The sequence below is a fragment of the Amphibalanus amphitrite genome, unplaced genomic scaffold (genome assembly GCF_019059575.1).
Source record: "Amphibalanus amphitrite isolate SeventyFive unplaced genomic scaffold, NRLGWU_Aamphi_draft 000016F_arrow, whole genome shotgun sequence".
In the NCBI taxonomy this organism is placed as follows: domain Eukaryota; kingdom Metazoa; phylum Arthropoda; class Thecostraca; order Balanomorpha; family Balanidae; genus Amphibalanus; species Amphibalanus amphitrite.
This window is the reverse complement of record NW_024881512.1, coordinates 1,820,379-1,847,960: the sequence shown is the minus strand read 5'-3', so window position 1 is coordinate 1,847,960 and position 27,582 is coordinate 1,820,379. Positions and strand designations below refer to the sequence as shown.

At 57.7% G+C, this 27,582-nt stretch overlaps 2 protein-coding genes across 4 annotated transcripts in view; both read right to left on the bottom strand.

Annotated features, from left to right (window-relative positions):
• Positions 1 to 6,040, bottom strand: part of LOC122386648 (transcriptional enhancer factor TEF-1-like) — a 72,852-nt gene extending 66,812 nt beyond the window's left edge. The window contains exon 1 of the mRNA XM_043376059.1: positions 5,658 to 6,040. The gene's annotated coding sequence lies outside the window, so the exon portion shown is untranslated. The remainder of the gene's footprint in view (positions 1 to 5,657) is intronic.
• A 384-nt stretch (positions 6,041 to 6,424) lies between these two features.
• LOC122387441 (homeodomain-interacting protein kinase 1-like) lies at positions 6,425 to 26,582 on the bottom strand. 3 transcript variants are annotated; one of them, XM_043377637.1, is made up of 21 exons: positions 26,491 to 26,582; positions 26,070 to 26,277; positions 22,386 to 22,541; positions 21,268 to 21,429; positions 20,338 to 20,472; positions 19,656 to 19,874; positions 19,019 to 19,193; positions 16,286 to 16,509; positions 15,311 to 15,499; positions 14,850 to 15,110; positions 14,554 to 14,670; positions 14,084 to 14,149; positions 13,246 to 13,419; positions 12,740 to 13,010; positions 12,372 to 12,467; positions 12,016 to 12,184; positions 11,006 to 11,092; positions 10,324 to 10,473; positions 9,519 to 10,016; positions 9,051 to 9,275; positions 6,425 to 8,155 (listed from the first exon to the last, which is right to left on the bottom strand). In XM_043377637.1, the coding sequence occupies exons 2-21, from the start codon at positions 26,133 to 26,135 to the stop codon at positions 7,969 to 7,971; spliced, it is 3,627 nt and encodes a 1,208-aa protein (XP_043233572.1). In that variant the 5' UTR covers positions 26,136 to 26,277; positions 26,491 to 26,582; the 3' UTR covers positions 6,425 to 7,968. The 3 variants fall into 3 exon arrangements, with proteins under 3 accessions (XP_043233572.1, XP_043233580.1, XP_043233588.1); XM_043377645.1 differs by having other exon boundaries at positions 12,740 to 13,004; XM_043377653.1 differs by having other exon boundaries at positions 14,084 to 14,137.
• Positions 26,583 to 27,582: the final 1,000 nt, after the last annotated feature.

Below are 27,582 nucleotides of genomic sequence, written 5' to 3'. Positions count from 1 at the left end.
TGTCCGATTCACATTCCAGTGACGTCGGGCCCGTGTCTCGCTCCCTGTCTGATTCGACTGCTGATGTGGCGGCGTCACTGTCTGATTCACATGTTGGTAGCGGGACATCATGTCCTCATTTGTCTGCTGGTGATGTGACGTCATTGTCTGATTCACTGAGTGGTACGGCGCCAGTTCGGGACCCCTTGTCTGATGCACCTCCCGCTGGTGTGGCGGGACCACCTGCGTCTGATGAGCTTCCCCTACGTGGGGAAGGGGTGGCTAGCCCTGAGCGGGTGCCGCGTCGGTCGCAGAGGGTCAGGGTACCTCCAGATAGATATGGATTCCCTCATGTAATGCGGCTGATTCAGCTCGACGGCTGTTTTTGATTGATTTGCAGTCACGAAGTTACTTTGCCCAAGCCTATAGTCTGTAAGTTAGATATAAGTTAACGAGTGTCGCTGCACGCCTACCGTTGCCGCCCTTCATGCATTGCACGAACGACGCAGTGAGTCAGGATAAAGAGCCGGGTTCAGAGTTCAGGCCTGGTTCGAGCCGCAGTTGGAATGGTTTCAAGCACAGCGTGTGTGTTGTGGATGGTCTGATCGTTACGAGCTGACTACATCAGTTGTTTGTTTTATGTGTCTTGGGAAAGCAACAAATCGCTAATGTTTAATTTCTGTGTCCCCAGGGCTGGGTGGCAGTGAATGGCGCGTCTCAGGACTGGACATTAGACTGGACTGGCAGGAGAACGGACAGTGGCGGCGCGATGTGGCGCAACACGGTGGTGCCGACACGCCGCTCGGTGTGATCAATAGTGAGCCGTGCGCAGAGCTTCACTGTGTATCGAGTGTGGGGCGCTTGAATGGTGCTGTTGTGTACAGTGTAGCTACGTTGGTGAGACGTCTATACGCCCCATGTTAGTGATATCCCGTTGATGGGAGTGCCGTGGCGGGATTGGTGAGTTTGCCGTGGAATGTTCCGAGCTCACGTTCTCAGTGTTTCAATTGTAGGGAGGGAGGGATGTAGAGGTTGTTGATTATAGCTATAGTGAGCCGGTCGGTTGGCCGGCTGGCGGCGCGCTGGCCGCCGAGTTGGGTCTTGGTGTGCGCCGCGGGCGCTAGTCACGTGACCGTGACTGGCCCGAGGTCGGGCCGCTGATGCGGCCGGGAGTCTGGTCTGAGGCGGTGACCGGTGCGGACCGGTGCCCGTGCTTACGTGCTACGTACGTGCTTACCTGCCGAGACGTATAATATAAGTGAATACGTGATATCTTACAATAACAGTAAAACCAAATAAAATCACTCGCTACCGGTCGCGTTGCATTCACCATTGTAAGAGACGACAGGGGCGGTCGCAGACTTGGAGTTTGGGGGGGGGGCCAACTTGGCAAAGGGGCCCCTGCGCTGACCCGGGGGGGCCCGGTGCTAGCTTAAAGGGGCCCACGGGCGTAGTGCACGGGTGCAGAAATCCAGGCCATGGCCGGTGAAGCGGGGGGGGGGGGGGGTAGGGAGCGGCACCCGAGCGGAGGCTCAATGCGAGCTTTGAGGGTGTACCATGTCGAAAAGGTACCGATAAGTGCATTTTGAAGCATTGATATTGTCAAGAATTCACGCAACTGTGAATGGATTACCGCAAAAGTAAAGGCGGCTTAGGCGGCTAACTTTGCCATTTTCTAAGATCATCGTGCTAAAACTTTTGACAGTGGGTCATCGGTATCTGTTCACTGTTCAATCACATGTGTTCCGTTTCATCTTTTTTTTTTTTTACTTGGGCACAAATGTAAGTTTTGAAGATCATAACAGTAGCAAATGCTTCGAAAGATGGATAGTGGGCAAAATATCCTAAATTTGTCGTGCTGCATGGAAAGTAGTGTTGCTGAGAACAGGGGGTTTTGTTCCAGATTGTTGTGGATGCAGAATACATTGTCTGCACTCACTGCAGAATTATTGTTGGTGCAACTGCGCCCACTGCACCCATGGTTCCTACACTTATGGGCCCATCGATAGCGCTTCGGCGATACCTATCGCCTAGAGGCTGCAATGGGGCCCTTAGAGTACGGTGTCAGACCCCCCAGAGGCAGGCGTTGGACCCAAGGGTCAGCGAAGGGCCTCAAAGGCCCAGGTAGGGCCCTAGAGGCTGATGTGAGCCTTCAGAGGCAAGTGCATGACCCCCGAAGGTAAGGCATGAGACCCCCAGAGAACATAACAGGGCCATCATTGGCCGGTGTAGAGACCTCATAGGCCAGTTTGGGGCCCCTCAGAGGCTAGTGTGGTGCCTCAGGTGTCGGTATGAGGCACTTAAAGACCGTAATGGGTCTTCAGAAGCCGGCATCGATCCTTCAGAAGCCAGTACGGGGCCCTCAGAGGCACATAAGGGTCAGTTTGGGTCCCAGAGACAGAAATGGGACCATCAGAGGCCGATGTGGGACTTTTAAAGGCTGGTTTGGGCCCTTAGGGGCCAGCACAGGGCCTGCAAAGGGCAGTTTGAGACCATCAGAGACCGAATTGGGCACTCAGAGGCCAATGTGGGCCCTTACAGGCCAGCATGGAGCCCACAGAGGTTAGCGTGGGGGCCCTAAAAGACCGACATGAGCCGGCGTTGGACCCAGAGGCCAGTAGAGGGCCCTCAAAGGCCAAGATGGGCTCTCAGAGGCCGATGCGGGCCCTTAGAGGCCGGCATCGGGTCTTCAGAAGCTCGTGCGGGGCCCTCAGAGGCTAAGGTGGGTCCTTACAGGCCAGCACGGGCCCTCAGAGGTCAGTGTGGGGCCCTAGAAGACCGGCATAGGCCGGCGTTGGACCCCAGACAGAAGGCCCTCATAGGCCACGATGGGCCCTCAGAAGCCGATGCTGACCCTTAGAGGCCGGCATCGGGTCTTCAGAATTCAGTGCGGGGGAGGGCCCTCAGAGGCTAATGTGGGCCCTTACAGGCCAGCATGGGGCCCTCAGAGGTCAGAATGGGACCCTAAAAGACTGGCATTGGCCGGCGTTGGACCCCAGAGGCCAGTAGAGGGCCCTCGAAGGTCAAGATGGGCCCTCAGAGGCCGATGCGGGCCCTTAGAGGCCGGCATCGGGTCTTCAGAATTCAGTGCGGGGCCCATAGAGACTAATGTGTGTCCTTACAGGCCAGCATGGGGCCCTCAGAGGTCAGTGTGGGGCCCTAAAAGACCGGCATGGGCCGGCATTGGACCCCAGAGGCCAGCGGAGGGCCCTCAAAGGCCAAGGTGGGCCCTCAAAGGCCAAGATGGGCCCTCAGACGCCGATGCGGGTCGGCCGGCATTGGGTCTTCAGAATCCAGTGCGGGGGCCCTCAGAGGCTAATGTGGGTCCTTACAGGCCAGCATGGGCCCTTAGAGGTCAGTTTGGGGCCCTAAAAGGCCGGCATGGGCCGGCATTGGAACCCAGAAACCAGCGGAGGGCCCTCAAAGGCCAAGATGGGCCCCCAGAGGCCGATGCGGGCTCTTAAAGGCCGACATCGGGTCTTCAGAATCCAGCGCAGGGCCCTCACAGACAATTATTAAAGGCTGGTCTTGGGACTCGAGAGACAGAAATGAGGCCACCAGATGCCGGTGTGAGACTATCAGACGCCGGTTGGGCCCCTAAGGCCGGTTTAGGGGCCCTCAAAGGCCAGTGGAGGGCCCTCAGAGGTCAATGTGGGTCCTCAGCGGTCAATGTGGACGCATGACCGCCACTGAAGGGCCCTCAGAGGTCCGTGTAGGACCCTCAAAGACTGGTATGAGAGCTGTTAATAGCTGGCGTGGGTTTCTCGAGCCTCGTGACAATCGAATACGGGCCAGGGCCCCATACGGCCATGGGGGCCCATCGGTTGTTTGGGGGGGGGGGCCAAATGATATGATGGCCCCCCCTGATTTGCCTTTGGGGGGGCCATGGCCCTGATGGCCCCCCCCCCTGCGACCGCCACTGAGAGACGATCATTGCCTTGAGATAATGCAAGTCTTTTACTTAACCCTCGCCCCGTTGGGGGGGGGGGGGCATTTTGGCCCCCCTGTTGTTTCTCCTGAATAGCAAGAAACGGCGGCGCCAAATTTTCAGTACCTTCCCCGGCATCAATTTGACACCTTCACACCGAATTTCAAGTCTTAGGTCACCTTAGGTCAGGAGTTATTGAGGTCAAACTGAGGTCATGTTCGAGCAAAAATGTGCAAAAAACATGCAATCTTGAAACGCTCACCAAATTTACAGTTACCAAGCAATTTCGAAGTTCTTTATATGGTCTAGTAGACAAAAAGCGGCGCTACAAAACTGCTATCTCGAATCTTCAAAATTTTGGGTTTTTGACCCCCAAAAATTCAAAAAATGTTTTTTTAGAAAAACTAAAAAAATCCAAAAAATTTCCGAATTTCGAAAAAAACCGGAATATATATGATAGTCCTTGTGCTCTTCTATATACATACCAAATTTCAGATCGATATCTCGTTTTTTTGGCCAAGTTATAGCGAAAAAACTTCAAAAATGATGACGTCAAATTTTTGAACTCAATTTTTAGCGATTCTAGACCACGTAGGGCAAAACAAAGACCACCATTGAACTCCCCGTGACGAGCTGCATCGAATCGATACCCATTTTATGCAAAAATATCAACTTTGAAATCTGACCTTATTTGACCTGACCTTGACCTGACCTTGACCAAAACGTGACCTTAACTGGCCCAAAACTCTGCCTGACCCACATAATCGCATTTGTCACGTAAAATGGACCATAAAACATGTATCACATGACACTTTCATATTGTGACCCCCCCAGTGACCTGACCTCTGTGACCTGACCTGGTATCAGTGGCCTCAAATAGCAAAATATGTGTTTGAAGAACATTTCCCCATCGATGATTTTCAATGAAATGCATTTTACTCGATTTTACAACGCATCTCTTGAAATGCCTTTAAACGGTGAAAATTCGACCTTTGACCTGACCTGTGACGTCATCGGTTTGACCTAGGTCAATAAAATTGGGTCACAAGGTAGTTCCCTGATAGGGCTATCCAACACCGTTTGCCGCTTGCCGCTAGGTTGCGTGGTTCTCGAGATCTTAGGGGGGGGGGGGGCAAATTGCCCCCCCCCCCAACGGGGCGCGTTGCTCGGCAGAGCCCAACGGGGCGCAAGCTTATTGATAGAAAGGATGTGGCTGACCTGGCCGACAAAATGACATGTCAACCGGCAACCCGCCAGATCCGCGATGGGAACCATGTGAACGCTGCAGCTGACCCTAGCCAAGTCACGAATGGGTCGTACACTCGGAATCGGTTCCGAGGGAGCCGAGGTCATGTTCCACGCTAGCCTGTCGGCGCGACCATGAGCCGAGACGGGCCGCCCGAGACGGTACCCGTGACTCACTCGCGGCGTCAGGCTCGGCTCGGCGTCGGCCGGCCGGGGCCGCTCCAAGGTGGGCCCCTACCTGCGGCTACCTGTACCTACCCACTCCGGCCAGACAGATAGGCAGCTGAAACACCACTGCAAAGCCAACTGGCGCACAAAGCAATGAAACCACCACATCCGCTCCTCAAAAGCACATCAGTGCGCTGCATTACAGTTTTCTCGCCTCTCGGAAAGACAGACTCAGGCACAAGGCAGTCACTGCATGTTGAGGCAGCACTAGCAGTGAATTTTGTGTGAAAGCGAATTCATCAAACACCCCAACGTATCCAGTAGCAGTAGGACTCACCTTAAATTGAGATCCCTGCGTCGCTCCGACGTATCTCCGAAATGTGCAACCCACGCGCTCACGCAGCCGAGCTCAGGTATGCCAGGAATTGGACAAAGAATCCCGACAACGCGGCGCCACCGCGCAGCCGCTCTGCGCACAACAGAAAGGCCAGGCGCGGCCAACGGCGAAACATTTAGTCGGTTCTTATTTTAGCGGCCACTGCTTTTCGGTCCTGTCGGCATATTTGAGCAAGTTGCATGAAGATTCCACACGTGCTGATACAGCAGTAGTGATGCTAAATCATATGTGTTACTTTTGGCTTTCAACTCGTCCGAAAGACCTACGAACAAGTGCCATTTCATCTATGACGTCATATCTGAAAATAGCCCTGCCACTGAGCCAGCTTCTAGTTGTATCTATTCTCGCTACGTGGCGCCACATGACGGAACGCGATCGCTGCGCCATCTATAAGCACTAGCAACCGCAGTCGACGATTGAAGACGCAGGCCGATGCGGTAGGTAACCGTGCCTAAGTCATGGCCTATGAGCCCCTTCATTATCATTTCAAATTAACAGCTCAAAATGAGCCCGAAATGATACATGTTTATACCTGCAATAAGAAGCCAGGACTCTCACGTCGAAGATTTTCTACCCACGGGCGACGCTAATTCCGTGTCTCCCCATGTTCCCTCGTTCCCGGAGTCGGACAGTCACCGCCAGCCGCAGGGCCAAAGATAGACACCGGTTGGCCAGCCCGCCTCTGCAGGAAACAGACGCGCTCAGCGTAGTTCTGCCACTGCAATTTATTACCTGCCGATACCGTGGGCGGCGGCAGCGTATCACAAGGTGGAGAGGCCGCGAGCGCGCCGCCGTCACACACAGAGAGCTACGCGGCGCGGCGGCGACCGGCCAGCCGCGCCCCTACCACACAGGAGCCGAGTACACTGACGGCCGGCGGCGCGGCGCCGAGCGCGCGCTCACGCGCCGCCGCCGCCGCCACCGGTTAATCAGAATATAGATATCACACACCGCTAGGTATTAATACAAAGGTGAAACCGCTACGTTTGTACGTAATGCAAAAATCACATTGAAGAACTGGACGGCGGCGCCCCGGGCGGACCGCGTCGCTACAGTGACTACGGGCGGCGCGCGCCCCTACCAAAGCCCCACCGAGCCGGACCGGCAGCCGCCGGCGCCCGCACAGCCGCCCCGGATCACACATATGAAAAATAGACTATTATGCAAAACTTCTCTAGCTAGCGTAGTGAAAGTGCACGTGTGATCACAAGGAGAGTAGTAGCCGAAGGGGCGGTGGAGCGGGGGGCAGCCGGGCGGCGGCGCGCCCGCTCCGGCCGGCCGCACTATTTGATTATCGAGCGCGCGGGCGCGGCGCGGCGCGGCCGGGGGCGGCCGGGACGGGAGCCGGTGGAATGGAGACAGGAGGGAGGCCGTCGCCCGGCCCGGCGGCCGCCACACACTGAACAGTCCCTGAAGCGTGCGGCGCGCCGGCCGCGCTATATGCTAGTCTGTCTTTGTCGGCGGCTGGCCGCGTAAAGTGGTCCGCAGGAGGGGTAAAACGCGGTCCGGCCGGGCGCCCGCCGCCCGTCCCAGCCACGCCACGCCGCCGCCACACAGGGCATGCATGTCGGCGGCGGCAGACCGACGGGGCGGCGACGGGCGCGCCCGGCCGGGGAGGGGGAGGGGGGGGGAGGGGGTCGGCCGGGAGCCGGAGAGGGAAGCAACCTAGTTCATTGGGGCACCCGCCCGCCCCCGGAGCAATACATACAGCGTCCGTATGTAGCGGCAGCCCGCGGCTGACCAATTAAAAGTCCGGCCCGCTCGCCAACGACAACCTGCCTAACGAGGGAAGAAGCCTAGCCCTGCCTACCGCGCCGGGGACCACGCACCGGCCCCAATCCGAGAGAATCATGTCCAACAACGAGAAAAACGAACGCCGAACACCACAACCAATCTAAAATGCCACACCTCTGAAACGCCGCCGGCAATGGGAAAGCATTGCAAGTTAAAGCTACTAGATCACCTACACACTACAGCACCGGACTCGCGCGGAGGGCCAAGGCACCACTCGTTACATAGACGCTACACGGCGGCGCCGGCCCACCGGGCCTACATGATTACACAGCGCACACCCAACATCGAAACCGACTAAGAACGAACGCTAACATAAAGCCAGCCTAAATGTCAACACTCAAACACCGCCAAACACCGAGGCCGCGCCCGCGCCGCTAAAACCAACCAACATAAAAACCAACCAACCCAAGCGAGCGAGCGAGCAAGATAGAGGGAGCGGGTACGGGTAGTTGCGCCGCTACTCGGCCAGCCAGAGCGGCTGGTACTGCGACTTGCTCGGGCTGAGCGCGGCGTAGTTGAACGCGCCGGCCACCTGCGGGTGTCCGCTGAACACGCTGGGCAGGTGGGCCGGCAGCGGGTGGCCAGACGGGTGCGCCGTCAGCACCGGCCGCGCCGAGCTGTGGTGTGCCGGCGGCGGCAGCAGCCTGCGGGCGCAGGGACACACACAGTCAGACACACGGCCACCGGGCACAGCAACAGACTACACCATACAGCACCACAGACCACACCATGAAGCGCCACGGACCACACCATACAGCACCACAGACTACACCATACAGCACCACAGACCACACCATGCAGCGCCACGGACCACACCATACAGCACCACAGACCACACCATACAGCACCACAGACCACATCATACAGCACCACAGACCACACCATGCAGCGCCACGGACCACACCATACAGCACCTCAGACCACACGATACAGCACCACAGACCACACCAAACACACAGACCACACCAAACACATAGACCACACCATACAGCGCCACATACCACACCATACAGCGGTACAGACCACACTATACAGCACCACAGACCACACCATACAGCGGTACAGACCACACCATACAGCGGTACAGACCACACCATAGAGCGGTACATACCACACCATACAGCACCACAGACCACACCATACAGCGTCACAGACCACACCAATCACAGACCACGCCATACAGTGCCATGGACCCCACCAAACACACAGATCACACCAGACAGCGGTAGCCGAAAGGCGCCCAGCCAGATATACGGCCGCTGATGACTGAAAAGGGACAAGCATTAGCAATTGTAATAAACGTTACACATAAGCTCTGACAATTCTTGGGTGTTTTAGAACATGATCCCTAAATACTTGGCCTGTTAAGCACTTTCCCTACTCTTGGATTTCAAGAGCAAAATGCACCCGTCCAGCTCAACTGTAAGCAACTCTTTCAATGCCCGAAATAATCATGCCGTCTGGTCGTTCCTCGGCCTACGACGCTGGCTGTTCGGGCCCACCCGGCGCCCAGTCGGCTCCCGTGCGTCGGTGACTCACCCGGCCGGGATCTGCGCCACGGAGCGGCCGGCCGCCGCCGCCGCCAGGTACTGCCCGGCCGCGGCCGCCGCCGCTGCCGCCGACGGCTGTGCCGTGGCCACCGCGTACACCGCCGGCCGGCGGAACTCCCGGAACAGCTCGGGCGCCAGCCGCGGACTGAGCGGCGCCAGCGGCGGCGGCTGCGACACCCACGGGCCCGGCGAGACGTGCGCCGCCGCGTAGTTCCTGCGGAGCACCGGGGGAGGGGCGTCACACGGCGGCCGCGGCCGCAACACGCGCGCACAGAAACGGCAATGGTCCAAAAAATGTACAATTACCGGTGACCTACACAGGCACTTCTGCACACATAAACGTCTCCATTGAGATACCAAAAAGACCACCGAACGAAACCCTTTATAGGCTGACGCAGAATGCCTTCCCCTGTACCCCGAGGACCCTGGCCGGACGGCCCGGGAGCGGCGCGCGCACCTGTAGGAGGCCGCCGCCGAGGCGCGGTAGGCCGCGGCTGCCGCCGCCGCCGCCGCCGGGTCCGGCTGCAGCAGCTCGCGGCCGGCGCCGTGGTGGGGGCGGCCGGCCGGCTGCGAGGCCAGCAGCACCGTGTCGCGCCCGACGGCCGCCGCCGCCGCCGCCGCCAGGTAGTCGCGGTGCGCAGAGGAGACGGCCGGCGCCGGCGCCACCACGTAGCGCGCGCCGGCCGCCGGCTGAGAGTGGGCCGCCGGCGGCAGCGGCTCGGCCGAGCGGTACTCGTCCCGGCGCGCCGACACGTAGCGCACGTCGTCGGCGGCGGGCGGCGGCGGCTCGTCGGCGGCCGGCAGGTAGAGGCTGTGCCGGCGGCCGTCCCACTCGCGGCGCTCCCACTCCTCGGCCTCCGGCGCGGCGGCGGCGGCCTGGTTCAGGTGACACTCGGACTGAGACTTGGCCAGCAGGCGCTTCTTCTGCGAGACGGGCGCCGACGAATGGTAGCCGCTGCAGACAGACAGACATACAGACAGTGTCAGTGACGGGCCGCACCACCGGCAGGCGCCGACACCAGTTACATATGACAGACCGAGACTAAAAAGTTAAAATGATACACGAAGACGAGTACACTTGCAGATCTCAAAGGCTACAGAAATAAGAGAACCACTTATTAAACCCATGCTCCTGCGTGAGAAAAGGGCACCTGTCCACCACGCATCACCAGGGTTCCCGAGCCGAGCGCGGCACAGAGACACGAGGCCGGGCCGGTCCCCAGCCGGCGCCTGGCGCAGACACGGGCCCGCCCCCGGCGCACCTTGTCGACGGCTCCGTTTTGACGACGGCCACGGCCGGCTGGGTATCCTCGTCGCTGTCGTGCACCACCACCACGCGCGCGCGGCCGGCGGCGCGCGGCGGCTGGCGCCGGTCGCGCTCCGACGCGCTGCTGGCCAGCACTGAGGCGGCGCTGCACACCGGGGCGGGGGGGGGGGGGCACAGTGAGCATTGCGGACAGGGTGTGCACACAGTGAAACATGCAGCCCCCACTGCCAGGGCACAGTACACAGCATCTCAGTGGACCGAAAAGGACTGACCCGTAGACAGAGGCAGCGCCTGAATCTAAACAATTAACGGATAAGTCCCGGGGAAGTGTGAATGCCAATATTTCAGACCAGAGGCGTTGCAGGGACCTCGGTTCAATAAGACAACCTCGGAATATCAATAAGACAAAACTGTCTCAGATTTAGCCGGACACAACGTGGCCTGGAATTACACACGCCTTCAAATTCAATACCTATGAGAACGACTTCTCCGACGGTTTTTGAATTTCTCACCAAAAACGACTGCACACGTAAGATCGGACAGACCCGCAAAATATGTGCAACACTCTACACCCGGTGCCGGGGAGGGGGGGGGGGGGGGGTGCCTCCGCCCGTCCTGATCCACGGCGGTGAGGTACGGGGGTAGGGAGGGGGTAGTGGGGTCCAGCCGTGACGTACTGGTGGTGGGCGGCCTCGCTGGGCGTCACGGTGACCGACGGACAGGCGCTACTCGGCAGCACGACGCTCGAGTGGCCGCTGCTCCCGCTGCAACACACGGGCCGGGCGGCACTGAGTACAGGGTACTGGGACACGGGCCGGACGGCACGAGTACCGGGTACTGGGACGGCACTGAGTACCGGGTACTGGGACGGCACTGAGTACCGGGTACTGGGACGGCACGAGTACCGGGTACTGGGACACGGGCCGGACGGCACTGAGTACCGGGTACTGGGACGGCACTGAGTACCGAGTACTGGACAAGGGCCGGACGGCACTGAGTACCGGGTACTGGGACGGCACAGAGTACCGGGTACTGGGACACGGGCCGGACGGCACTGAGTACCGGGTACTGGACACGGGCCGGACGGCACTGAGTACCGGGTACTGGGACGGCACTGAGTACCGAGTACTGGACAAGGGCCGGACGGCACTGAGTACCGGGTACTGGGACGGCACAGAGTACCGGGTACTGGGACACGGGCCGGACGGCACTGAGTACCGGGTACTGGACACGGGCCGGACGGCACTGAGTACCGGGTACTGGGACGGCACTGAGTACCGGGTACTGGGACACGGGCCGGGCGGCACGAGTACCGGGTACTGGGCGGCGGGCCGGGACGGCACGAGTTCCGGGTACTGGGACACGGGCCGGACGGCACGAGTACCGGGTATTGGGCGGCGCGCGCGCTCACATCCACGGGACGGACCCACGGGAGGACAAACCGAGTCGGCGTGGAATGAGGAAGGAATGGCGGACCATCGCGGTGGCCGTTGATTCGCCATCCCCGCTTAGCCTAGAGAACAACCGACATCCTACTTTACACAGTACAAATACATGCAACGAAATGAGAGAGGAAAATAGATAACCATTCAGTAGGCAGCTCCTCTCAGACAAGAGCGCGCCAGTGACGAGCAGCGTGCGCAAAGGAGCCCCGCGGTTCGGCGAGCACTCAGAGGTCTGCACTCACTGTTTGTCAGCTGGCGCGCGGCCGGCTGTCTCGTCGTCGCTGTCCGAGATGGTGATCACCGACACGGTCGGCGACGGCGTGTCCCGGATGGTGATGGTCGGCTGACCGCGCCGGCCCGCCGCCCGACGGCCGCCGCCGCTGGGCTCGCCGCCGCGCCGAGACTCGTCCACTGACCAACAGAAAACACCACGTCAACAGCGGGCTCCGCAGTCAGTCCGAACAATCAGACAGCGCACACCCGGCCGAAGCAGAGGTATGTCCACTGGTGAGCTGAGCACAGGACGGCAGCCTCAGACTCACCGCCGAGCACAAGGAAGTTCTTTCAGCCGGCTGAGCACAGGACAGGTCAGACTCACCGCTGCTCTCCTCCTTGGGCTTCTTTTTGACGGGGCTGATGTGTGAGACGGGCTCCTTCTTCTCCACGTAGAGCGCGCCGCGCCGCGAGCTGTCCCCTGGAGAGAGGGAGAGGAAAGTTAACAATTAAAACATCAAGACATCTTTCACAATATGCTTAGCTGCGCCGAACAAGAGGGACTGCCGGGTCGGTACGGCCCCTGAAATAAGCCGGGCTATCACGGGAAATGGCCAGATTTACCAGTCATCAAACGACGCCGAAACGCATAAGACGAAGGTCTATGTTTCTTCGGTCAGCTCTTAAGTCACACGAAAAAAACGAGCGTTATGAATAAATTTTGACCATTGAGGCCTCGCCAGCGGTACTAACCGCTGCTCTCTTCCTTGGGCTTCTTTTTGACGGGGCTGATGTGCGAGACGGGCTCCTTCTTCTCCACGTAGAGGGCGTGCGGTGCGCCGGCCGGCGGTCGCGGCGCACCGCTCCGCTTGCTCGGCCGCTGGCTGTACTGGCCGCCGCCGTGCGCCGGCGCCGGGGCCGGCGGGGGCGCGGGCGCGGGCGCCGGAGCGGGCGCGGCGCGCGGCCGGGGCACCATCTCGGCGGCCTGCAGCAGCATGTCCGGGTACATGGAGCCCGGCTGGTCCTGCCGGACACCGGCAGACCGTCAGACCCGCCGACAGACCACCGCCGTCATACAGCTCATCTCGCCGACCAGTCACACGGACCACCAGGCCCGGTCAAACAGACGCGCCGACCGGGCCCGGTGACACGGCTCCCCTCCCAGTGCGGTACACTCTGCGCCACACTCGCCTCCGTCTGACACCCGGCGCCCACCAGTCGGCGCCCCTCCGGCCCGCCCCAGTCGGCGCCCCGCCTACCTGGAGGAAGGAGGCGCTCTCGACGAGCACCGGCCGCGGCTGCGAGAGCCGCCAGTCGGCGCTGTCCGGCAGCAGCGCGGCAGACGGCTGCAGCGCCGCCGCCGCCGCCGGCTGCTGCCACGACGGCACGAACGTCATCTGCCTGCTGCCGGCCGCCGGCCACGAGCTGCCGTTCTGCTGCGCAGCGGGGGAGGGGGCGTCAGGGGGGCACAGCCAACACCACACAGCCAACGGGTGACATGAACTGCTGCCAGGCCAAGCACGGCTGTCACGATGCGCTTATACCTTATCTGAAGCAGATTACGACTTAGCGACTGGTTCCAAGAGGGACACCATCACTTAGAATCACCATTACTTCAGCGAGAACATTAATGCTTGGTAGTTAGCGTCCAATCAGCCGACGGAAATACATATACGAGTAACAACCGAGACGGCAAAAAGCTTCGATCACCAGGCGATGCGACACAGCACAGCAGACACAGTCAAGTGGCGTTATAATAGGACAACACGTGACTCCAGCCGAGCGCTAGCGCTGCCGTCACAGTCACCAGCCAGCCCACCGGACCTTGTAGCCACACGGGGACACCTCACCGCAGCGTCTTTAGCTTTACCATTACAGCGGCGGGCGAGCCGGCGCCTTGCGCCGTCTCACATGCGGGCGGACGTGGCGGCTGGGGAGCTCTAGGTGCGGCAGAGGTTCTACGGTCCGAGGCCCATCCACGACTACTCTGCCATGCGGGTCACTGGTCGGACCAGACAAACAGACAAACAGACATGCGGACGACAGCCCGAGGGAGAGCAGAGGCCGCGGCTGGCCCCAAGACGCGTCGGTACTCACCGCAAACAGCATCGGCCGGCCGGACTGTTCTACCATGGAGACGGGCACGTACTGCTGCTGGGGCACCTACGGCGCACGGGCAGAGACAGAGAGATAGACAGATAGAGAGACAGAGATAGAGACAGAGAGGGAAGACCAGGGTGTGTCAGACTACCGAGGCGCTCTACAGTGGGAGACACGCACAAACACGGACGCGCCGGGTACCCCGCGGCAGGCGGGCCGGGACGATTGATGGGGTTCACGGGACAGTAGGGCGGAAAATGGACTGAGACTGACGGCGCCTGGAGCTGTTGGCTGGGCATACGTATGGGATAGCCAGGATCATGGTTCGACAGGACGGTGACCAGGAACTGCGCGGGCAGAAGTGAGGAGGCCCACGATCTACGGTTCATCGTTCTACAAAGCGACTCCCGGCGGCTGGCTGTGTCCGCCCTAGCTAACGGCCGGCGGGCGGCCGGCGCGGGCCTCACCTGGTAGGTCTGCGGGTGCGGCGGGCACAGCAGTGACGGCACCAGCTGGTGCTGGTAGGAGGCGGCCACGCGCGACGAGCCGTACTGGCGCTGGGTGCGCGGCTGGTAAAACTGGTACTGGGAACGAACAGCGGCCGGGCGTCAGCACACGCGGCGCACAGGCACACATACACCACTGAGACCAATGGGCAGCTCAGAGACGAGCACCGTATCACATGGCGACTCTGGAAGTTCACACACGCAGCCCGAGTGGGACGGCGGCCCTTGGGTCGGTAGTGAGCGCGCCGGCGGCTCACCTGGTTGGGCAGCTGGTTGTTGAAGGTGATGGCCACGTTGCCGACGCTGGTGGGCACCAGGTTGACCAGCTGGGCGGGCGCGGCGGCGGCCGGCGCGGCCGGCGCGGCAGCCGCCGCCGGCTGCGGCGTGAACACGTGCCGGCGGCACACCTCCATCATCTGCACCGACGCCTTGACGTTGGCGCAGTGAGAGTAGTCCACCAGGTGCGACAGCGTTACGAACGCATGGTTCAGCGCCTCGGGCGGCATCACCCGACGCTCCTGGGGGCGGCGGCGGCGGCGTTACTCGGCGGCCGGGACCAGGGAGCCACTCGGCAGAACGAGCACACACACCGAGTACAGAGTGACACAGAAATGGCGAACAACGTAGGACGTCTTACTACGGCGGGTAAGGCAATCCCCGTGTCCCATGTTCCGGCCCTTCCCAGCCGCGCGGGCCCGGTCCGGCGGCGGCGACCCACCTGATCCATGGTGAGCATCCGCTTGATGAGGTCGATGAACTCTCGCCTGTCCGTCTTCTCTGCGAGCAGCTCGCCACTCTCCAGGTCCTGCGGCACGTTCACCTGCGCCATGTCGTCCAGACAGTTGAAGATGTACTTGCGCGCCTCCTTCGACTTGATGCCAGTCTCAGACTCGTGCTCCTCGGGTGTCTGTCGGCGCGCGAAGGCAGACAAGGCGGTCAGCTAAGGGGTTCTGCGACTCGCGCGCTTAGAAAGTCAGTCAACAAAAGGGGGCAGACTAGGCAGAAGTCGAGTGACATGGATCACAACAATACATACTAACCACGACCGGCAGTATTCGCAGTAACTGCCGAAAACGCGTGAGACATTTCCGGTCGGCCCACATGACTCATGACAACTCCGGTGAGCAATGTAAATTGATGTGAGAGGGTCGAGGGAACAGAAAGTTTGCTGAAATTGTAATATTTGGAGACACCACCAGACAGGAAGAGGAGCAAATGAAAAAAATCCCAGCAGGTTCAAGGTCAGACAGCTAAGCCGTGACTCCTATATTTCCTGTGCGGCTCTGATATCTGTACATCAAAATGCGTGCATAATGATGACCGTTTACATTTAGTAAATATAGAATTAAATCAAATCATTCACATCCAGTCAGATAAATCAGCGGTAGAATATAAATATGAGCACGGTGACAATAGGGCCTCTGTTGACAGTTGGTCCGGTGAGTTCCGTCCCGTTCCGTGGCACTATTATTGCCGGTGCTCGCCGGCTCCGCGGCCAGCCCAGGCCAGACAACACGGCCGGGCGTTGCGCAACTGCAGTTGGGCCCGGCCGGGAGCGCGCCGCGGTGGCGCAATCTGCAGACACCGGAACCGGGCCCGGTCTGCGCAGCCGCGCCGCGGCGGCCGAGACGAGGGACGGTCCGCGCCACCGGCACAGACAACACGGACGGGCCCCAGCCCGGACCTCACGCACCTTGAGCCGCCAGCACGGGTAGTTCTGGTCGACGTCCCGGTAGAAGAAGCGCGTCGTCTTGGTGGCGTTGTTGAGCATGTGTTCGGGCGGCTGTCCCTGCGTCTGGCGGATGTAGCGGATCTGGTCGTACTCGGAGCTGCCCGGGTACAGCGGCCAGCCCAGGAACAGCTCGGCGATCACACAGCCCAGCGACCACATGTCGATCGCCTCGCAGAACGGCAGACCTGGCGCAGCGCGCCGCACACACCGTCAGTCACCGGTACACAAGGCGGTACGGTACAGAACGGTACGGTGTCAGTAGGTACACGGTCAGTCAGCGGTACACAAGGCGGTACGGTACAGAACGGTACGGTGTCAGTAGGTACACGGTCAGTCAGCGGTACACAAGGCGGTACGGTACAGAACGGTACGGTGTCAGTAGGTACACGGTCAGTCAGCGGTACACAGGTCAGCGCACGGCGTACTCAGTGAACTGTCAGTGCCATACACAAGGCGGTGCGGTACAGCACGGTACGGTGTCAGAGGTGTCTCATTAAAGGTAGTGTGCCAGCTTTCCTGGACCATATGGAGTTAATGACCCGGATAAGGAGAACCGGATTTTTAGAACTTATCCATACCTTCAAAACTCATGGAAACGTCTTAAATTCATCAAATTTTGAGTACCCAGTGCGAAATTCGCCCCGACGGGTTGTCGGTCGTACCCCAACCACATTTCACACCACTATGAACAATAAATGCACACACTAAAATCGCTATTACCGATAGGCTCATCCAATGAAGTTTCGATAAACCCATTCATCATTATCTCCTGCGGTTTCGAACACGCCTGTTAGGTGGCTTCTGCTCAAACTTTGTGGTGCGGTGGTGGTGCGTCGGGCCGCGCGCTCTGACTTCGGCCAAGAAAAATGCGTCAGCTGATCATTGTCATTTCTGCCACTTTCGTGTGGTGAGATGGGTTCATAACTTAAGAGACGGCTGTTTCATATCAATTATTTTACATAAAATCATATTTCAAACCATAAATTAATGTTCGACAGCCAAATTAAAGAAACAATACCAACACAGGCTTACAGTTTAAGTTCGACATTGTCTTGTCTACGATTAGACAGCTGATAACTCATTCCCGTACGTCGTAACTCTATAATGACCTTTGCTTATTGTTACATGTGCGCCGCATTCGCGATTGCTGCCGACGCCTGTTTGCAAGTCAGCCCACTACAGTTATTATACATATCGAAAAACCGATAAACTTTTAGGCGAAAAAAAACACTATTCCAGGCCCATTTTTTTGCGATATTAGGTAAAAACAGGAGCTTCTTATCATAGGAAAAATAAAATGGGAAATCATTGGAAGGTGGCACACTCCCTTTAAATGCTTGTCAGGAGGCTGTGTGTCAGTACACCGATATACAGTGTAGTCATCCCACATGTTTACGATCATTATTTTCCAAACAGATGGGGACGGTTGCTAAGGAGCAGGCAGAAGCAGGATGTGAAGTCCGCGGTCTATGTCTGCGCCTGCCGCCGGTACGCCCGTCCCGCGGGCCGGCCGCCGGACGGCCCCCGATCGGGGCGCCGCAGATAGGCGGCACTGCCGGCCGATAGCGGCCGGAGCCTTTGATCGGCGGAACCGCCGGATTCGGAGACCGACACCGCCGGCAGATACGGCCCAGTCGATTTGTCACCTCCCCCGTACCAAAGAGGCACCACCTCGACCTGTGGCAAAGCGGTGGAGACGCCAGGCACCTCAGCACTACACTCCGTGCCCGACTGGTGTCCATCTTAAATGGTCGGAACTCGGAACGCCAACAATGTACGCCCGATGGTAAACACGAAACCCAAATTCCTGCCCCAGCCGGCGGTCCCAGCGACGCCCGACCACGTGAGAGTTCCCGCCCGGATCCGTGCCAGAACCGACCGGAACAGCCCGGACGGACGGACGGACGGACGGACGGAGGCCTTGGTGCGCTCTCGTGCTGACCTTGAATGGCCGTCCGCTAGCCCGTCCAAGACCGTGACAGCTTGTGTTTTGTGATATACTATCTAAATCAAATATACAAAATTGCATGTTCTTTAGAAATGCCAGTATTTGAAATAGAGTATGTCCAAATTTTAACCAAAGCAAATGAACAGCGGCTTGCAACCTGAATCACTTTTTCTCAGCACTGCGAAGTAATGCGCATGTCTTACCGGCCAATTTTGTCACCGCACATCCACACAAAAGCTGGGGATGCTTCACTAGCGCGATGCGGCTTTTCCTGGGGCCTGCCTTCGGCGCCACGGTGTCGGTCCGCCAGCGGGGCCGGAATATTTACACCGTTACCAAATGAATGTCGGTGACTCACGGCTGACCGGAAAGCCGCGGTATGGCCGCGCTGGCCCTTTATGGGGAAGGCGCCGCCCCGCCGCCGCGCCCCGCCGGCATAGGAGCCTGCGTCCCACTGACGGCATACAGGTTGGTTACAAAATACCGACAAACAAGGACAGGACGTGCCGCCTGTCCCGCATCGGCGGCATCACTCCGCGGATCTACCCGTAACGGTAAAACATTACCGCACGGCAGCGGCCAGCCCTTCCTCGGCGGAAATGCCACAGGGTGCACACCAAATGGCGCCACGGAACTCGAGTGTAGTCTCGGGCAAGCATGATGGACCCACAGGGTATGATCTCTGGCCATCAAGGCGGTCTCACTCACCGAGTATGGTCTCTGGCGATCAGTGCGATCTCACTCACCGAGTATGATCTCTGGCGCGCGGTAGTAGCGACTCTGCAGGTAGGTGTTGCAGACGGCCTTGCTGGCGTGCGAAGCCGAACCGAAGTCGATCACCTTGACGCGGTAGGGCTGCCGGATGGGGTCCACCAGCATGATGTTCTCCGGCTTCAGGTCGGCGTGGATCAGACCCAGTTGCTGCGGGCGAGCGGCGCGGTCCGGGTCAGCGGGACGGGGCGCACAGCGGCCAGCGGCGACCGGCGGCCGCTCAGTGACGCCACCGCTCAGGGTTCATCACATTACAAACACTGCCGTTCATGGTGAGGTGACGGCGGCGGCCTACAGCCACAGAGGGCTCAGACCGCCGGCAGTGCCCCCAGCGACGGGCACCCACTGACGGACACCAGCCGCACAAACATGGTCCCACACCCGCCCCCCCCCCCCCGCGCACGTCTGTTCTCACGGTCAGGGCGACTGCTCTATCAGCACCGACACAGCCAGACCCAATTTACACGGTATGTAGCCGGACTACGAGTCCACATATAACTGAGCGGCGCACCAGCCCGACCGGCCCGAGTCGGGGCACCACCAGTCAGGCTGACATGAGAGCCGTTACAGAGCGACCGCCGGGAGAAACTCTGTCAGATACGCGCGAGTTACCTTGAGTTTTAGCAGCGCCGTCAGCACCTGCTGCAGGATCGGTCTGATGAACTTGAGCGGCAGCGGAGAGAACTTGTTCTGCTTGAGGAAGTCGTACAGGTTCTGCTCCAGCATCTCAAACACCAGACAGGTGTGGTTCTTGTGCTGGAAGCACTCGTGTGCGCGCACGAAGTTGAACTCATCCGCGTTCTCGTGGCTCAGTCGAGACAGGATGGAGACCTGGCGGCGGCCGGTGGGACGGTGTCAATGCCGTACTGACAAGGCCGAGCCGAGATCGGGAGAACGTGGCGTCAGTTACACTACACCCGCTCAGCTGAGCGGGGTCCATTCCGTCCGGTGCGCCAGTGCCGCCGCCGCCGCCCGCTGCGGGGAGCCGGAGAGGCGGCGGGCTGTGACCGACCGGAGCAGATTGGGCCGGGACGGACGGGCGGTAAATCAATGGGGCGCCGACACGGAGCGGCGGCTGAGGCGGCGCGCACACCGGCGGGACAGCCACACCGGCGCACCGCACACCTTCACTGGTTACAGCCGGCAACACATCCGTCCGTACTGAGCGGCGTAAACAAAAACACGGGCCGGCCGGCCGACTCGAAACAAACAGCAGCGAGTGTTTATCAATGACTGCCGCGGCGGCTGGTCGCTGAGACAGCGACTCTGTCGGCGGCCCGGCCCGGCGGCTCACCTCGATCTGACCCTGCCGAGCGTACGACGGATGGTTCTTGAGGATTTTCATGGCCACGATCTCATTGGTGCCTTTCTTCCAGCACTTGACCACCTGGCCGAAGGTGCCGCGGCCCAGGAACTCGAGTACCTCATACTGCGGACACAGAGTGGGTCAGAGTTAGAGTCAGGGCGGTGCACGGCTGCGGGCTACAGGGGACTGGGGCAACAGATTCTCTCAATTGAAATGCGTAAATATATTGTTCCAGAGGCTAAAAAAGCAGAAGATCGCAATATTTTGGTCACACGGATTACATTCACACGGCGTTTTCGAGGAATCCATTGTATTCGGCCGCCAGCAGCCACTCAGCGGAATGTGCAGCGGCAGCGCCCTCGGCCGGCTGGTGCCCCCCAACCTCGCGTGTCGGCGAGGCTGGCCGCCCAGTGCCCACCCGGCGCCGGCGCCCACGGAGATAAGGGTGTCCCGGCCGCCGGCCGCCGACGCGCCGCTCGTTCTCCCAAAGTGAGATTGTCCGCGGCCGTGAATGGCCGCCGCTTCACGTCCGATGAGAGGTATTGAGGTTAACGGCCGGCCGGCTGGGCCAGCCTGTATTCCCGAAAGCCAAGCCATCGGCGCCGGGCGGACGATAAAGCGGGGCGGGAGATCCCGAGTTGGGGTCGGCGCGGGTCACACAATAACCCGGCCCGGCCGGCCGGCCAACGACGCCGTCCAAACAACACACGGGAACACAGGCGCCGCGCGCCCGGCGCCCCCGCCGACTGCGGCGAAATAGCCCGGGCCGCGGAGAGGGCCGCGCGGGAGCGAGCCTAGCACGGCAGCGGCGGCACGGACACTGACGGCTGAAAATGCACACAAAATAGCAGAGCCCTACTGACAGCGCGCCCGCTCCGTGCCGTCGGCGTCGGCGCCGTGACGCGGCCGGGGGCGCACCTGGTTGGTGAGGCTGCAGAGCACCTCATGCTGCACCAGCTGGTAGTCGCCATCGGTGGACGAGCCGGCCGCGGCCGCCGGCTTACTGTGGGACGTCGTCGTGCTGATTTGGGCCGACGATTCCTCGCCGGCATAACACTCTCGGCTCGCAGTCGACTTGCGCTGTCGGCGGGGCGGGGCGGGGCGGGGCGGGCGGTCAGAGGCGCCGCGCGCGTCAGGAAGTGGCCGGGTGACGGCGCCACACCGGCGCTGTCGGGCCGCCGCCGCTCGCGGTCCGCCAACGTGACAGGACCATTTCATGTGATAGCTCTCCTGAGAACTGCGGGCTTAGCGGTCCAACATATCTTTGGAGGCATACTTCAGGCAAAAGATCAGGCAAGCAAGGGATTATGCCGTAAATACACGGACGATTTGCGTCACAAAGCGAAAGTGGCATCGCGAATGATGTCATACAGGTAAGGTCACGGTTAGGACGAATTCCCAGGATACTTGGAAATAGACGCTGGCGCAGATGCAAAATGATAATGCAAAGTTGAATAACAAGCATGCGCAAAAATCCCACGTGTGTATTGCTAAATGCGGCAAACTTCAGTGTACAAGGTAAAATACCGACGGGCTGGCACGTTTCCGTCCGTCACGTCATAAACACTTTTGTCAGTCCGAAAAGTTTATAAAGCGCACGAGTTTGTAGGATCATGTCATCCTCTAAGATTCCTCTGAGTTACAAATTTCGTACCAGCGAGTGGTGAAATCAATGTTGAAAATAACAACATGAGCTACAAGCAGTGTATCACCAATGACAAGAGAAGACGAAGTCATCAAATAATGCGCCAAATTCAACACGTATTCTCACAAATAAAGCACGTGATTTCAATCACGAATTACATCAACTAAAATACGTTACACACTTTGCACACAGTCTCCACAACATTCCGGCGATAAGACCCGTCCCAGTCAGGCAGTAGAGTGAGTTGGCCAGTGCCTCCTCTGTGCGCCACTGAGCAGCCCAGTCTCCTCAGCCGGTCGGTGGGAGGTGTCTCCCCGTGCCGTCCCACTGTGCGGTGACCCCGCCCCCGTGCCGTGACCCCTCCCCCCCGCAGCGGGCGCGGGCGGCTCACCTTAACGCCGCACCTCTGGTAGGTATCTAGGCGTGCGTTTTGGCGCACCATGCGCGACTGTTGCGTGTGACTCTGGCTGGGACTGGGGACATGGCCGTATGGGTCGGCTCGGTACTCCTGCGGGCAGCCGTCCAGCTTCCGGCGCTTGCTGCTCACCTGCAGAGGACAGATCGGCCGGGTCAGACGGGAGGACAGGCCGGCCGGGTCAGACGGGAGGACAGGCCGGCCGGGTCAGACGGGAGGACAGGTCGGCCGGGTCAGACCGGACGCTGGGGACGCCTACCCAGTGCCCCTCTCAATACTACTGACGGTGCCGGCATCACCAGCAGACCAGGCGCGGACGGAGGGAGCACACACAAACGTTTGGAAACGTCACCGAATCACACTGTGACCGACCAGTCCGAAAGTCGGCGGCCAGGGCGAAAGGAAAACCGCAAGTCGCGGGATTTTTGAACGTTAGAACGGTATAACTTCAAGTTTACTACATCAGGCAATACGAATACACTGAGACTGTAGATACATGTAGATACGAATACACTGAGACAAACACGCCGGCACGACAATTTTCCAACCACATGCAAAACATGGCCACAGAATATCTCAATCTAAGGATGGAAAAATAACTAAACGGGTCAAGCATAAAAGCAATATTATTGCGACACAGAGACATCGATCAGCATCAACAGACCGTATCTGTTCGCAATCGAAGGAAAAACCAAGATTCTTACAGATAAGTCGCAGACTACACTGCATCCTTGCATGCGGTATCCAAACATCGACACCGCGCTGTTCCCATTCCAGCCCACCATTCCCGGGCAGTCTGAGCAGTGAGCGGCAGCGGGCGGACCCTCGCACGAACGCAATGTTATAAAAATAGCGGCCCGATCGCAGAGAAATATTGCACCTCTAGTGCGTCACTAACGTGACACTAAACGGATGAGACTGTACTGAGGTGCACGCGCGTAACATCCGGGGGCGAATATTCTCCGGCCACGGACAATAGTTGGAGGCAGGAAAACGGAGAGGTAGAGGGGAAGGAAGGAAGGAGAGAGAGAGAGAGAGAGAGAGAGAGAGAGAGAGAGAGAGAGAGAGAGAGAGAGAGAGAGAGAGAGAGAGAGAGAGAGAGAGAGAGAGAGAGAGAGAGAGAGAGAGAGAGAGAGAGAGAGAGAGAGAGAGAGAGAGAGAGAGAGAGAGAGAGAGAGAGAGAGAGAGAGAGAGAGAGAGAGAGAGAGAGAGAGAGAGAGAGAGAGAGAGAGAGAGAGAGAGAGAGAGAGAGAGAGAGAGAGAGAGAGAGAGAGAGAGAGAGAGAGAGAGAGAGAGAGAGAGAGAGAGAGAGAGAGAGAGAGAGAGAGAGAGAGAGAGAGAGAGAGAGAGAGAGAGAGAGAGAGAGAGAGAGAGAGAGAGAGAGAGAGAGAGAGAGAGAGAGAGAGAGAGAGAGAGAGAGAGAGAGAGAGAGAGAGAGAGAGAGAGAGAGAGAGAGAGAGAGAGAGAGAGAGAGAGAGAGAGAGAGAGAGAGAGAGAGAGAGAGAGAGAGAGAGAGAGAGAGAGAGAGAGAGAGAGAGAGAGAGAGAGAGAGAGAGAGAGAGAGAGAGAGAGAGAGAGAGAGAGAGAGAGAGAGAGAGAGAGAGAGAGAGAGAGAGACGATATAGGAGTGAGGGGAGAGAGCGCGGAGTGGTGTCGTGGTCCGTGGCAAACCCAATTTCCCGCTGATCGGTTTCGAGCGGCGGGGTGGCCGGGTGTCGCGCTGGCTGGCCAGCGGCCGGCGCCAGTGCCGGGCCGGCGGGTGATGCAGGGGCGGGTGGCGACAATCGGCGCTGTCCATCTGCGGCCGGTCGCGGACCGGCGCGCCGCCGCGGCCCGCCGACACACAATACCGCCGACAGTTTGTTCACCCCGACTCGGCTGCGCGCGGCGGCCCGTGTACGGCCGCCGCCACTGCACGGAGCAGCCGGGGACGGGCGGTCCCCGCCGACACCGACCGGCCCGCCACCCCCGCTGACCCGACACACACCCTTTAGGAGGCGCTGACTCACAGGAGGGTCCGTACCGGGCGGGGGACGGGTCGTCAGAGGCGGCGCGCCGTCGGTCCCGGCGGCCGGCGCTCGGGGCTGAGGAGGGGGAGGGGTTCCGGCGCCGGAGTTGGATTGTCTCAGCGTGGGCCCTATCTCCCACGCCGGCTGGCAGCGGACGGCCACAAAAACGGCGGCCGCCGCCCGGCTGCGCTCAGTATATCACATCACTGCCGCGACACCGAGCCGGCGGCACCGCGTCCGACGGCCGGCCGAACCGCGGCCAGTGACAGGCCGTGTCGGGGCAGCTGCATTCGTATCCCCAGATACAGGAACAAGCAATGAAAACACTTCACTGGAACCCGATCATTTTTGGCATTATTTTATACTCATTTCAGCCTAAATGAAAACACTGAATACAATTCAATAAATCACTGTTCAGTTTGTCTTTCACCCCTGCAAATGTTGAATCCCACCACTCATAACCAAGAACTGCATCATGATCCATACCTCTGCCCAATGCCCAGCATAACCCTAGCTTGAATGAAACAGCATGTCACTGTCACATGTCATATAAAAGATATAACTCATAAGGTAACACTCATTCCGACTTCTTCCCAGCCTTAAGACACCTTTTGGTGAATAAACAAATGGCCCCACTTAGCAATGACCAGACACAAAAAGAAACCCAGAGGCAATTCCAGAGGGTCACCTAAGCACATAATTTAGATCAACTGTATAATTCAAACATTAACCCTACCAGAACACATCTGCAAGAGCATTATTCATGAGTTGCACATAAACAACCCATACTAAGGCTAACTTAATTTAAGTATCAAATATGGAAATTCAATTGATATTACCCATAGTCATAGCATGCACCTAATTATCACAAGAATACTTTGATCATTTAGCCAGAGCACATCAAGGTTGGTTTGTAAGGGTAACAAAAAAAAAAAAAACTCACATCATTTCAGCTAAGTCAATGTGCATCCTGAACACTTCTTAGAGGTCATGGAGCAACAATGCTATTTCCTGGCACAATAACAATAACCTGGTAGGTAGTCATTGACAAAAGTACCTGACACCTTGCCAAACAGTTAGGGCAAATTATGCTTCACATACCTACTGATGTCTTAATATGAAGGTGTACTCTAACATATGGTATGTTAGATGTTAGTTTTGGCTTGGTTGAGGGCGAGGCTTTTTAAGTAAATGTCAATAATCTTTATGCTTGAGTTTATTGGACATATGCAAGCCTATGGACATATGCTTTGCCTGTTATATTTGAGTAGCAGATCAAGGTTAAACTTAGTAAAAGCTGACCAATAAAACTGCCATTAATGACGGCTGACTTTCTGAGGGCATCAAGGTCAAAGGCTGTGCTTTGCTTGTTTATTGGGGCTTTAGGGCATGCCAACTACCATCAAAGACTGTGCGAAAATCTAGTAGGTAAGCGCACAAAGTGTAATGACTTTGATACTCCACAGCACTTGGGGCTCAAACTCATCCAATGGGTTTCAAAAAATTTAATAAAATGTGGTTGCCTCAGTCTCAGCTGATTATGCAACAAACTAGGACAAAATGAATATCCCGTTGTGGTCGGAATGACCTATTTTGAGCATGATTACAATGGAAAACACACCACAGCAGCTGTACAAAAAATGCCACTTACATGCAAACCTCCTGGGGCACAGCTGCTACTACTACTTGCTGTATCCACGACAAGGTGAGCATTCATCACCAAGTCCTCCACATATGCCACCACTCTGTCCACGACCACCTTTCCACAATGGTTCAGTGGACACACAGCCACAGGTGCTGGTGCACCAACACACCCAGTGGAAGGTGATCAGTTCTTCAATGCAGCCCCATCTCGAATTCTGGAACAAACCCATCAAACATCAAAAATGCCATCAGAAAAAAAACGGTGTGGCACACGACCACGTTGTTTACCAACGAGAACAACGCAATAGAAGTGGGGCAATAACCTTGCCCTATGACTGACAGAGGTTACAATGAAGATCAGATCAATATGTCAGATGTATACAACAACACATTATTTATGGAAAGAGCTACAAATCGACTTATTTTACCTTTTAAACTTCATTTGATGACCACGCAATACCCAAACAGAAACGCCATTTTCCCCCCGAGGAGAAAGTAACCGACATCTAGCGGGAAAACATTTCTCGTTGTCAGACAAATACGTGGCTCACATTTGTGTATTTTTATTCTCTTTGTTCTTGCTTCACAATTTTCATATATTTCGCCTTGTTTTTTTCAGAAAACTATAAATTTTATTTTTTAATTTTTGAGAAGGAATGCAAATAGGCAAGTGTCGAATCAGCAAAAAGCAAAATTCGAGCAGCATGGAAAATAATGACGTTTCCTCTCTCCTATCTCCCACAGTGTATATAAATACAGTGTCGGCAAATGAGCCTGGTCACGTGACCGGCGGACTCGCCGTTTTTCGAGGGATCCGCACGTGCGGTTGTGGCGGGGGCACCACCCGGTAACTGTGGTGCCGACTCGCTCTCGGCCCCCATAGGGATACAATGGGACCTACTTTTTGATTAGCTCTCCTGACTAAACTAGGACGAATTTTTCAAAGATACAACTAGCACCACATGCAGTCGTGTGTAAGCTTTCTAACGGTACCAAAAACATATTTTTATCGGCAAAATTGAATAAGTACAGGCCCATTTTAGGTTCGATTTGCGCTTATGACGGAAGAGAAGCCACCACTAATTATAAATACAACGAACAAGTGTTGGAAACCGGAGTATAACTGCAGTTTTGAATTACATTAAAGCCATTTTCAGTCACTGCAACCGATGAGTGGAAGTGATCAATGTATTCGGTCACGCATTACCGTTAGGTATTACCTATATTGAATACATAGTACCCACCTACCAACAACACTCGATAGATATGCAACATATCGCAACAAAAATTACCCGACGTTTCGTTGAGGGAAATAATTGTCACATTACAACACAACACTCATAGACATTGTTCTGATCTAGGTATCCTAGATGACCAACTAAGGTTTTGTGCTGAACTGTGCCAGACAGAGCAGTTTTGTCCAAATATGGAAATAAAAAGGAGCATCCATGTTGCTGTGTTTATGCTGGAGCCAATAGTTGATAGGTGTTGATCCGTTCTATTGATGCCGGTAAACAGCG